Consider the following 12,655-nt stretch of genomic DNA (forward strand, 5'->3'; position numbering starts at 1 on the left):
ACAAAACGCCTACTCCTGCTTTCATACCTTTCCTTATCAAATCCTCCAGCTCCAACTGAAGCATGTTCATCTCAAAGATTTACCATTATGGTCAGGAGCAGGGGGCTAGTGTTTTGCATAATTCCAAGATGGAGGTCCTTTAGAAAATAGGCAGTTGACAATGCCTTTATACATGAAATACAGACAAAATTTAGACTGACATTCTCTATTCGTAGACTACTCTGAGCTCTGACAACTTGGACTGAACCACCATTTCCATGGACTCTGGATCTATTTTCTTTCCATTATTTCTATGAGGGTCCAAAACGAGGAGGGTGCATTGTGCTGCGTGTTAACAGGTCAATGCATTTGGCACACGTCCTGCTTTACCCAGTATTGTTCGGTACCAACACTGGTCCACCCACCACCGCCCGTACCACACCCTCACCCTTCACCCCCCCCCCCCCCCACCCAGCAATTCCTAAACACTGTCACAGCTATGGGAGTAGGCCATTAAAATCGGCCCCCTTCCAGTCTGCCCAGCACGAGGTCAGGCACTGACGGTAGCAGTGAACAGTCCACCAATCCCAGACTCAACAGTTTGGTCGGATTCAGCATCTGCTACACTGAAATTGTGAAGGTATCCTCGACTGGCAGAAACATTATATGTCATGGTTCATAAAACTGAAGCTAGTTGAATAAATTAGCCAATTAGTAAATCAGTGATAATGGCAATTTTTCCATACACTCTTAGCTGTTTAATTCAGTTCGATCATCAGAGATAGAGAGGTCCACTCTTGCTAACTCTTTCTGTCAAGTTCAGATGTCATTCAGTGTTTGCAATAAATACCTCATTGTACCACTAGCTTGCTGTCAAGCAACCTTGCCCTCCTCCCCAGTGTCACTGTGGTAGCCATGGAAACGCCCTTGCCACAATTGTTCCTTGGCACTCCATTACCTCCCCTCACAACTCACCCTTAAACTCCACATCTAAAAAGAAATGCTCCATAACACGCGACAGAGGTGTGTAGAACTTTGTACCACCCGCTGGCACTTTGGCGGACACCACTGGGCCCGGCCGAGGACCCCCAGATTCCTGGAGCTGCCTGCCAATCAGAGCAATGCCACAGAGGAGGCACTGACTGCTGTTGGTACTGTGCCCCCTGGAGTCATAGCGATATAGAAGTTAGGAGCATGGGAGGCCATTTGACCCCTTGAGTCTGCTCCACCTTTCAATACAGTGTGGAAACAGACCATTCGGCCCAACAAGTCCACACCAAGCCTGTGAAGAGTAACCCACCCAGACCCATTCCCTATCACTCTACATTTACCCCTGACTAATGCACCATACCTACACACCCCTGAACTCTATGGGCAATTTAGCATGGTCATTTCACCTGACCTGCACATCTTTGGATTGCGGGAGGAAGCCAGAGCACCCGGAGGAAACCCACTGGGAGAACGTGCAAACATCACACAGTCGCCCGAGACTGGAATCGAACCAGGGTCCTTGGGCGCTGTAAGGCAGCAGTACTAACCACTGAACCACTGTGATACCCCCCACGTGATACTCGAGGATCACCCCTGATCATCGACATCATCGCCCCAATCCCCCCCCACCGTATCCCTTTAGCCACAATTTCTACATTAACCTCCTTCTTGAAAACACAATGTCGTGGCCTCAACCACTTTCTGTGATGATGAATTCCACAGGCTCACCACTCTCTGGATGAAGAAATTTCTCCTCATCTCAGTCCTAAAAGATTTAGCCCTCATCCTTAAACAATAATCCCTGGTTCTACACTCCTCCCACAATCGGAAACATCCTTCTTGCATCGAACCACTCTCGTCCTGTTATAGTTTTATCGGTTTCTATCAGATCCCCATCCCTCACTCTTCCAAACTCAAGTGTGTACAATGCTAACCGACTCAACCGCTCTCCTCTATGTCAATCTGCCATCCCAGGAATCAACTTGGTAAACCTGTGCTGCTCTCCCTCTTTGGCAGGGGTGAGCAGGGACAAAGGTGGGCACGATTAATGGGAGGGAGTCACGAGGACAGGTGGTTGTGAGGGCTAGCTACAAGAGCAAGGGGGTTGTTTATCACCAACTGTCCCATTGCTCCAGTCCATGTCCTCGATGAGGTACAAACAGGTTCAGTTCGAGGGCACCAGCTAGCAGACTGCCCGGATACGTTCCCCTGTTGTGGAGCCTGTGTGCGGTCGGTCCCACCCTGAGCTGAGAGAATCGAAGCCCAGATGGGAACAGGCACCTAGACACTGGCCAAGTGACCAAGGATTGCGAGCAGTGGTGAGTCAGAGGTCGCCCATCAGGCCTCTGCAGTGATTGTAACAAGGTTGCCCTGGTGGACCTCATAGAATCTGAGTTCCCTGATTGGGGCTGTTAACCTGGTCAATCAGGGAGCCCTGACTGACACTTATAAACAGGAGGGCCCAGGGTTCTGTTCACTCTGAGAGCTCCGAGGGAGCTGGATCAGTGTCAAGGTCACAATACATGTGTAAACAGAAGGTGTTTTGGTGAAAGGACCAGCCTCTTCCATCCTGAACTTCACACAACAACAATGTCTCATTTCCCTGGCTTCCTACTTCTGCGCCCCTTCTGAAGCAGGCTCACCGTCTCGATTTTGGGAATAAAGGGAGCGGCTTAAAGAGGGGTCATGGGACTCAAAACGATGACTCCCATTTTTGTCTCTCCACGTGTGTGTCGCCAGACCAGCTGGGTTCTGCCAGCATTTCCGGTCTCGATTTCAAGATCTCCTTCGTTTTGCTTTCAATCCAGGCGATCTGGGTCACTTCTCTCACTGTGGAGTGTTCCGTGTGCAGCTCCATTTCCTACATTGCTGTAGCGCCTGCACCCACGAGAAAAGGCCTTCGCTGACTGCAAAAAAAGTTACAACCTCAAGAGGAGAGTGCTAAAACCGAACAGAGGGTGACGTGACGAGCAAAGTTCTGCAGAGCAACATTATTTTGATTCTTTTGAGTTCCCTGATTCTTACGTCCTGTCATGTTGGTTAAGCCGGCTGTAATGCACTCCTTAAGTTGAATCATAAAAGGTTCGTGAAAATCAAGTGTTTTTAAGAATGCGTTGCGCCTCATTTCTTCATAATTGCTCCTTTAGAGTTTCTTTTTATTCTCTAGAGGAGGAGACAGCAAATGGAGTAATGGATCACTTTTACCTAAAAGCTCCAGCAGTGCTTTGAATGGAATACATCAGCCCCCGTGTTGCACCTAATGTGACATGTTATATTTAGCGGAACTACTGGAAGGATTACTTTTGCACGGTCCATTTTGCAGATGCTGAAAAAGAAATGGGGTGGATCCGTTGTGTGTGAGACTCCGAGCTCACTGTTTGACGTGAAGTTTCTCAGCCCTGATCCTTGCCCCTCTCCCCCAGGCGTCATTGCTCGGGTGGGCCATGCTGAAAACTGCAACCTCCAAGAGGGCAGGCTACACCCCCTCAGGCTTCAGAAACCCACCACCCATTGGTCAAATGGAGGCCACAATGGGATCAATTTCCCCACCAACGTTAACCCCCGAATTGGCCGACCAATGGGCTCCAGGTGCTGCGGAGACACGCAGACAGTCTCTAGGAGCTGAAGAGGGCGATGGGACACTAACTAACCCAGAGGAAGCCAGCAAGCCCTCTCTGGCAACACTCAAGAGATCTCCCCTCCCCACTCTCCCCTTTCCATCCCCCCCATTGCCCACCTCTAAGTTTTGAAAAACTGGCCCTGGGCAGGCAGGCCCATTGTTGGCGACAGGGAGGCCTCCAGCTAGAGGCCGGCAATGCATGGGAAGGCCTTGAGGCCTGGCCTGGAGTTTGGCTCCTGCCTCCAGTCTGCCACCTGGACGCGGTCTCCATGCAGCTGCGGTGTGGCCCCAGCTCTGCGCAGATGTTTGAAAATCCAAGCCCCCCTCTGACAGCACGATCATTAAACTGGCTGTCGGCTGTTTGTGGGCAGGGGTCTCTGGGGGATAGGGCCCAGGTTTAGGGAATGGAGGTCACGTGTTGGCAGACTGGACTCTCTGGCTCCAAGCACTCCCCGCTGGGGCCTAGCACTTCAGGCTGTGATCCCCCCTACCCCACCCACCCCTCCAGGAGTGGGAAGTGTGACCGGGTGACGAGAGTGGCGTTTAAAAGGTCTCATGTGATCACCCGGTTTGTAAGCAGAGTCTTCAAGTCTCGGCCCAACCGAGAGGTGGAGCCGATGGCGAGCTTCCTTCACAGTAAGACTGGTGCCTATATGGGCTTGGAACCAATCTGAGGTTGTGGGCCCCATCATCAGGCTCTGAGCACTGTGCCTCACCATGTCCCAGAAGGGGGAGGGGAATCTACCATATCCCCCCTACCCTGAGTCAGGTAGCAAGTGGTCAGGCATTCTCTGAGGAAGGTCAAACAGCCCAAGCAGATCTTACTGGGAGCCCAGCGCAGTTACTTGGCCCGTACAGGAAGAGGGTTGGGACACATTTCCTACTCCCAGGGGTAAGGGGGAATCACAGCCTGAAGTGCTAGGCCCCAGCAGGAAGGACATGGAGCCAGAGAGTCCAGTCTGCCAACACGTGACCTCCATTCCTTAAACCTGGGCCCTATCCCCCACAGTGCCTGCCCACAAACAGCCGACAGCCAGTTTACCGATTGTGCTGTCAGAGAGGGGCTTGGATTTTCAAGCATCAGCGCAGAGATGGGGCTGCATGCAGCTGCCTGGAGACCGCGTCCAGGTGGCAGCAGCATGCTGATAACACATAGTGTGCGGATTGCTTTTAACTAGCCCAAACTCAGTGGGCCGAAGGGCCTTTTTCTGTGCTGTAGAAAGATTTAACTGGGACCTAAGGGGTAACCTTTTCACACAGAGGGCGGTACGTGTATGGAATGAGCTGCCAGAGGATGTGGTGGAGGCTGGTACAATTACAGCATTTAAAAGGCATTTGGATGGGTATATGAATAGGAAGGGATTGGAGGGAGATGGGCCAAGTGCTGGCAGGTGGGACTAGATTGGGTTGGGATATCTGGTCGGCATGGACGGGTTGGACCGAAGGGTCTGTTTCCATGCTGTACATCTCTATGACTTTATGGCTGTACCTTGTTATGTGTCAGTTAAAGCAAATGTTTGAACAAAAATCTCCACATGACAATACGCAGGCCTCGTGCCTGCAGTCAAACATGTGCACCCTTTCTATAGATTCCCTCCTGTGCCTTCCAGGATAAATTAGCCTATAATCTCAGAGACAACAAGACTAGGCACTTACAAAGGCCAACATCCTTGTCGTGTCTGACATCTGATTCCCTGGCTTCCCACTGGACAGTATGTGGGGTGAGGGAAGGGTGGGGTGGCAGGACACTGGGCTTGGAGAGTATGAGAATGACAGGAAAATGGGACTGGGGTGAGCTGGGTAAGGCTGGGCAGGAGAATGGGGGACTGGGCAATAGGAAGTGACAGAAACTGGTGTTAAAAATGTATCAAAGAGTGAGCAGGCTGGCAAATGGAGAACCTGGCTTGCAATGACCTTTAGTGCTTTTCATTCAACTGAAGAAATTAGAAGCATTTCAAAAGCAGCTACAATAAAGATCATATCTATTGATCACATCAGGAAAACCGCATAAATGATAAAGTCTGGCCTGTATTAATGCCACAGGACTTTTGCATGTGCAGCTCATGGAAGCTACTGATGATTTTACTTAACAGTTGCCTCCCTGAGGTTGCAATTTTGTAACCCAACGTCTGTGGATTGGATCTCAGGTAAAAGCAGATCTTTTCGGTGAGTAAAGCACCCTTTAGACTCATAAAGTAATAGAATCGAGCAGCACGGAAACAGACCCTTCGGTCCAACCAGTCCATGCTGAACATAATCCTAAACTAAACTACTTCCACCTGCCTGCACTTGGCCCATATCCCTCCAAACATTTTTTACTCACGTACTTATCCAAATGGCTTTTAAATGTTGTAACTGTACCCACATCCACCACTTCCTCTGGAGATTCATTCCACACATGACCCACTGTCTGTATAAAATAAAATTGCCCCTCATATCTTTCCCTTCTCAACTTTAAAATACGTCCCCAAGTCTTGAAATCTCCCGCCATAGGGAAAAGACACCTATCATTCACCCTGCTTATACTACTCCTGATTTTATAAATCTCTATAAGGTCACCCCTCGACCTCCAACGCTCCAGTGAAAGAAGTCCCAGCCTCTCCCTATAACTCAAACCCTCCATTCCTGGCAACATTCTATTTAATCTCTTCTGAACTCTCTCCAACTTAATAATATTGTTAATACATAATACTCCTAAAAGTTAGTATTTTAAAATCCTGTCCTTCGAATCAATGGAAGAAAAATGTCCAGAATATTAGAGATTTGCTTGCTATTTCACCATGCCTGTTGATATAAACTCAAGGTCTTCCATTATTAAATTATTGCTGCATGACTGACTTCACAACCATCTATTGTCACAGCAGGATGGCCTTCTATTTCCTAGTTAGATTGCCAGCTACAAATAGTGATAGACCCTTTGAAATGGGACGATGAATCCCATGATGAATTAGAGTAATAAGAGAGTGAACGACATGTTTGTTATTCTGGATGTAGGTTTGCTTGCTGAGCTGGAAGGTTCATTTTCAGACGTTTCGTCACCATACTAGGTAACATCATCAGTGAGCTATATTTGTCGTTATAGGGCTTTAATTAGGTAAAGGAATGTTAATGTAACACATGGGTTTATATGAGTTACAGTGAAGCTTGCAACTTTATTTTATCAATTTTTAAAGTCTCATCTCCTCATAGCCTTAATGAATACAAGGTGAGTCACAAAGTAGATACAAGAGTAGGTCGTACGTGGATAGGTTGAGAGTTCTCGGCCTTTTCTCGTTGGAACAGCGAAGGATGAGGGGTGACTTGATAGAGGTTTATAAGATGATCAGAGGAATAGATAGAGTAGACAGTCAGAAACTTTTTCCCTGGGTACAACAGAGTGTTACAAGGGGACATAAATTTAAGGTGAAGGGTGGAAGGTATAGGGGAGATGTCAGGGGTGGGTTCTTTACCCAGAGAGTGGTGGGGGCATGGAATGCGCTGCCCGTGGGAGTGGTAGAGTCAGAATCATTGGCGACCTTTAAGCGGCAATTGGATAAGTACATGGATGGGTACTTAATCTAGGATAGATGTTCGGCACAACATCGTGGGCCGAAGGGCCTGTTCTGTGCTGTATTGTTCTATGTTCTATGTTCTAAGAGTAAAGGGTGTTGGATGGGGTGCAGGGAATTAACAACATGTTGACATCTGTGGCAAGAAAGGATATTGAGGATAGTTACTGGGTATACCTTGGCAAGGAATAAAGAATAAATAGGATTGGGTGTGGAGACATGAGGAATCTTATCAGTTATTTACAGGGAAATACCTTGACCTGCTACAGGGCTGGAGGAGAATTGGGATGTGATCGGGAGTCATTGGGATGGCATTAATGGGGCAGTATACATTGGAGGGTAAGGGTGAGGGAGGCTTCATGCTTTAGTCTTCATTTTCAAACTCCAAAGACCTTGCCAGTCTGTCAGGGCCAGGTCAGCTCCATAACACGGGGAATACTCTGTCTGTCCCAAGGATTGGAATCCTGGGCATTGAGTTCCTTTCCCTGCCCGTGTCCCCGCTGTTGTGCAGTTTATCTTGCCCACATGATGCAGAGGGTTAATGATGGGGTCAGGGTCACTGAGTCACAGCATGAAGTCAGCATTCAGTTCTCAATGATCATGGGCCCTATTTGAGGGCACGCTTTATTTTACTACCAACCCTTTGATGCCACACCTTCGATGTCTCACATTCTGAAGTGGGGGGGAGGGAGGTTGACCTGATGACCAGGTTCCCCAGCGGTGATAAAGAAAAAAGGGGTGTTGCAGTGGCTCAGTGGTTAGCACTGCTGCCTCACAGCACCAAGGACCCAGGTTCGATTCCAGCCTCAGGCGACTGTCTGTGTGGAATTGTACATTCTCCCCGCATCTGTGTGGGTTTCCTCCCAGTGCGCTAGTTTCCTCCCACACTCCAATTTGGATGAATTGACCATGCTAAATTAGCATTCAGGGATGTGTAGGTTAGGTAGATTAACCATGGGAAATGCAGGGTTACGGGGCTGGGTCTGGGTGGGATGCTGTTCGGAGAATCAGTGTGGACCTGATGGGCTGAATGGCCTGCTCCCACACTGTAGGGATTCTATGAAAAGTTGCTTTCACTTGTGGGTCATCAAAACTGCATGCCAATAAGTATAAGATACTCAATAATCCCTTTGGGAGTTTAAGCAGAAGCTCTTCACTTGGAAATTGGTGAAAATGAAGGGAAAGCCAGGTAAATACACAAGAAAGAAAGGGAACAGAAGGATATGTCGATAGAGTGACAAAAGGAGGGTGTAAATGGTCTGTGTGTGTTAATACTGCACAGCGATAAACAAGGAATTGGTTAACTGATTGATTAATTGGTGAGGTGGATACAGGTAGGGCTGGTGTTCAGGGGGGAAGGTATAAGGCTGAATACTCAATAAACTATTACCCACACTAAAAAGGTGACTTGATTTCTGTCTCACTGATTGGTTTGGATGCAAAATGACAACGTGTACCAGGATCACTGACGTACAGCGGATGGGCTGAATGGCCTATTCCTGTCCTGTAAACCCGATGCATGACATCAGGTTAGAGTAAAAAACTCAGGCGATGGTTCCTGTTTCTAACAGTTACATGCTTAGAGACAGCCACATTTCCTGTCATCTAATTGAATGTGCTGGAGACCTGAGCATTAAGTGATTTCTGAGCAGCATAAATATGTCACTCAGTTAACTAGAGCATGAGAAGCCAGACAATTGATCCTGCCTTGAGCAAATTGTTGACAGTGGGCCTGTGCAAAGACGTGGAGCATTGTTAAGGATTCTCAGCGTGCTGGTGAACCAGTCTGTCGGGGGGAAGCAGGGCTTTGTGGCTATTGGAGGGAGGGCCCTGTAACATGTGCCAGGCTGCGCGCTCCCCAGAGCCAAAAGCAGCCTGGAGTCTCAGCTCTTCCATTCATTCTGGGTCCAGCTGTGACTAGAACTGCAGCTGGGATTCACAGAAAAGACTGAGGAGGGAGGTGGGCCCTTCCAGATTTGTTAGGAATTGCCTTAAAAGAGATCATCATCCACATGATTCGCTCCCCAGGAGCAGGAGGAGGCCCGTTGAGCCTGTCCCGCCATTCAATAAGATCAAGACTGATCTTTGTCATGAACTCAGCTCCACTTACCCGCCCGCCTCACCATAACCCTGGCTATGGGCTCAGGCCAGACCCCCTCAAGGAAGTAACCCAGACCCCTCACTTTGCCAGTTGTTTAAAGCAGGTGTAACACGGATATTCCAGGTGGGATGCAGCTGGTCAACCCACATAGTTTTAAGCCAAACAGAATTTATTAACAAGATTACCGAATGAAACGCAAACAAAAGGGAATCGAATAACTCAACCTATCCGAAAACCCAACAGATCATCCCAACGTAATGATGTCGTTCTGAATACTTGCAACAATCCTCACTAACAATCCTCACCGTGGGCGGCACGGTGGCACAGTGGTTAGCACTGCTGTCTCACAGCGCCTGAGACCCGGGTTCAATTCCCGACTCAGGCGACTGACTGTGTGGAGTTTGCACGTTCTCCCCGTGTCTGCATGGGTTTCCTCCGGGTGCTCCGGTTTCCTCCCACAGTCCAAAGATGTGCAGGTCAGGTGAATTGGCCATGCTAAATTGCCCGTAGTGTTAGGTAAGGGGTAAATGTAGGGGTATGGGTGGGTTGCGCTTCGGCGGGTCAGTATGGACTTGTTGGGCTGAAGGGCCTGTTTCCACACTGTAAGTAATCTAATCTAATCTAATCTAATCTAACACCCTTGGGCACAAAAGGTAAAATCCAACACAGGGTCTTCCAGGAGAGAAATCAGAGAGAGGGAGAGAGAGGGTCAGCATGGACGTGCTTCTCTTGTTTCCAGCAGCTTCCCATCACTACTGCTTACTGACCAAACCAAACCAGGGATCAGCTGAGCTGGGAGAACCTGCCACTCCCCTTTCATCGTACAAGGGTTTATTTTTAAACCTGAAAGTCTTTTTCCTGAGGCAGTATCTGTTAGCTACAATCAAACTGACCCTAAAACCCTTTTCAGAGTCTGGATCTTTCATGACCTCTCTGAAAACAAAACCAAGGGCAGCATAGCCGTGTTAACGGAGCAGCATCATCACAGCCTAACTTCCTTTGCTGTTCAAAATCTATCTTTGCCTTAAAATCATTCAATGAGGTAGCCTCAACTGCTTCACTGGGCAGGGAATTCCACAGATTCACAACCCTCTGGGTGTAGACATTCCTCCTCAGCTTCGTCCAAAATCTGCTCCCCCTTATTTTCCTGAAGTAGGGTTACGCCCAAAACACTGACTTCTCCACCTGCTGATGCTGCCTGGCTTGCTGTGTTCTCCCAGTCTCCTGCCTGATCCTCCTGATGCTGCCTGCCTTGCTGTGTTCCCCCAGCCTCCTGCCTGTCCCTCCTGATGCTGCCTGCCTTGCTGTGTTCCCCCAGCCTCCTGCCTGTTCTTCCTGATGCTGCCTGGCTTGCTGTGTTCTCCCAGCCTCCTGCCTGTCCCTCCTGATCCTGCCTGCCTTGCTGTGTTCCCCCAGCCTCCTGCCTGTCCCTCCTGATGCTGCCTGCCTTGCTGTGTTCTCCCAGCCTCCTGCCTGTCCCTCTTGATGCTGCCTGGCTTGCTGTGTTCTCCCAGCCTCCTGCCTGTCCCTCCTGGTGCTGCCTGGCTTGCTGTGTTCTCCCAGCCTCCTGCCTGTCCCCATATTTTCAGCCTAGTTCTAGTTTCATCCACCAGTGGAAACAACATCCCTGCTTCTATCTTATCTATTCCCTTCACACGTTTTTGTCTCCTTAAGATCTCCCCTTTTTCGAAATCTATTGACCTCTATCTTGAACATTGTTGATTACTGAGCTTTCACAGCTCTCTTGAGTGAAGACATTGCACCTCCTCTCACTCTGAAACAGCCTGCCCCTTACTCTGAGTCTGTGCCCACTGGTTGTAGATCCCAGTTGTACATTGGCATCAGTGAATGCCTCTGAGAGACGACCAAGTCATCGCTTTCGTGATTCTAGGCACTGCCCCACTTTCTCCTGGCTGTGTGTACTTTTGGGGCATTTTCCAGGAGTAGGGAGGGGAAACTGATCCCACCGTCGTGATCCCAGCTTTGATGAGAGGCTGCTGGGAAACGGTACCTCCCTAGTGGCGGGTATGCCATTTTGATTAGCAGCCTCCCTCCCGGCAAAAGGCCCAGGAGATGGGCAGCCAATCAGAACAGCCTCGGCGCCATGTTGTTCACAAATTCTGATCGCCCCTTTGAGGTGCTAGCAACAAGTCTGAGCCTCAGTAGGCCGCACTTAGAAATGTAGCCCCCTGCGCCCTCAGAAGGAGAGAGAGAAAAAAAAAGAGTCCATCAAACTTGATGTGGAATTCAACACACTGCCTCCCTCGACATATCTCACCTTTAATCCTTTCACCTCCTGACTCCCCAAAGCCAGTCCACCAACTACAAGGCACAAGTCACAAATGTGGTGAAATATTCCCCATTTGCCTGGATGGGTGCAGTTCTAACAACACTCAAGAAGCTTGACTCTATCCAGGACAAAGCAGCCGCTTGATTGGCACCACATCCATAAGCGTCCAGTCCCTCCCCCACCAACGCTCAGCAGCAGCAGGGTGTATTAACTACAAGATGCACTGCAGAAATTCACCAAAGGGCCTCAGATGGCACAATGTCCCTCAAACATGAGAGTAGGGTTCTGGATTGCTAGTTCTTGGATGTTATTACTGCCTCCCCATTCGCAATCCTCAAGACCCTTTCAAGTCCACCAACTTACCTTTCAAGCTATGTCCTGGTCTTCTGTTCATCTCCGAGGCCATCCCCACCATCTCCAAAGACCCGCTGCCCCCTACCCCACCCCAAACCCTGACCCACCCATGAGATCTCTGAAATCTCCAACCATGTGACTGTCAACAGGGCAAGGGAATACTTCCTGCCCCAAGCCCTTTCCTGTGCCCTGCAAAATGGCTGCCGGATGGAAAACAGGCAGCATCGTTCTTTGTGCCGTAGGGCGACCATTTTGTTTGCTGAGATAAACAGCGAGATCAGGCCCCACATCTCCGAAACCAAGTCATTTTCACCTCAAAAAGTTGATGAGACTGGCGGGAGAACAGAAGGTTTGGAAAATGGGATTGACAGTTTTTTTTTTGTTGAGGTAATTACATGTTGGATCCAAAGCGATTCAGATAAATCTTGGGCACAGATTGACCATGACTGAACTGAATGCTGGGACAGGCACAAGGTGGGGAAATAGCTGGCTGCTGCTCCAATTAATTTAACTTGAGGTTTCTGATTCAGCCCGGAGTGGGGGACAGGCAAAACGTGAATTCAATGTTAAATTGAATCCACACTGAAAATAAGGCAGTTAGGATACTCTACCTACTAATAAAGCTTCTTTCTCCGATTTGAGTGGCCGGGAAGCAGGGCATCCCTCGCTGGTCTGGCTGCCTTGGGTAGAGACGGACAAAGTGAACCCATTCATCTCCTGCACAGAAAACAGAAAACAACAATACGCTTAAGTTATCCGGCACCTTTAACAAA

The 12,655-nt window shown here is 49.0% G+C and overlaps 1 protein-coding gene across 2 annotated transcripts in view; it reads right to left on the reverse strand.

The window, feature by feature from the left end:
- The window catches only part of enox1 (ecto-NOX disulfide-thiol exchanger 1), a 229,638-nt gene that overhangs the window by 8,432 nt on the left and 208,551 nt on the right, over positions 1-12,655 (reverse strand). The window contains exon 11 of one of the 2 annotated variants that reach the window (XM_060832906.1): positions 12,494-12,599. In XM_060832906.1, coding sequence (XP_060688889.1) covers positions 12,494-12,599 — 106 coding nt within the window. The remainder of the gene's footprint in view (positions 1-12,493; positions 12,600-12,655) is intronic. The other variant, XM_060832907.1, reaches the window with a different exon arrangement.

This window comes from Hemiscyllium ocellatum, chromosome 12, assembly GCF_020745735.1.
Source record: "Hemiscyllium ocellatum isolate sHemOce1 chromosome 12, sHemOce1.pat.X.cur, whole genome shotgun sequence".
Classification (NCBI taxonomy): Eukaryota; Metazoa; Chordata; class Chondrichthyes; order Orectolobiformes; family Hemiscylliidae; genus Hemiscyllium; species Hemiscyllium ocellatum.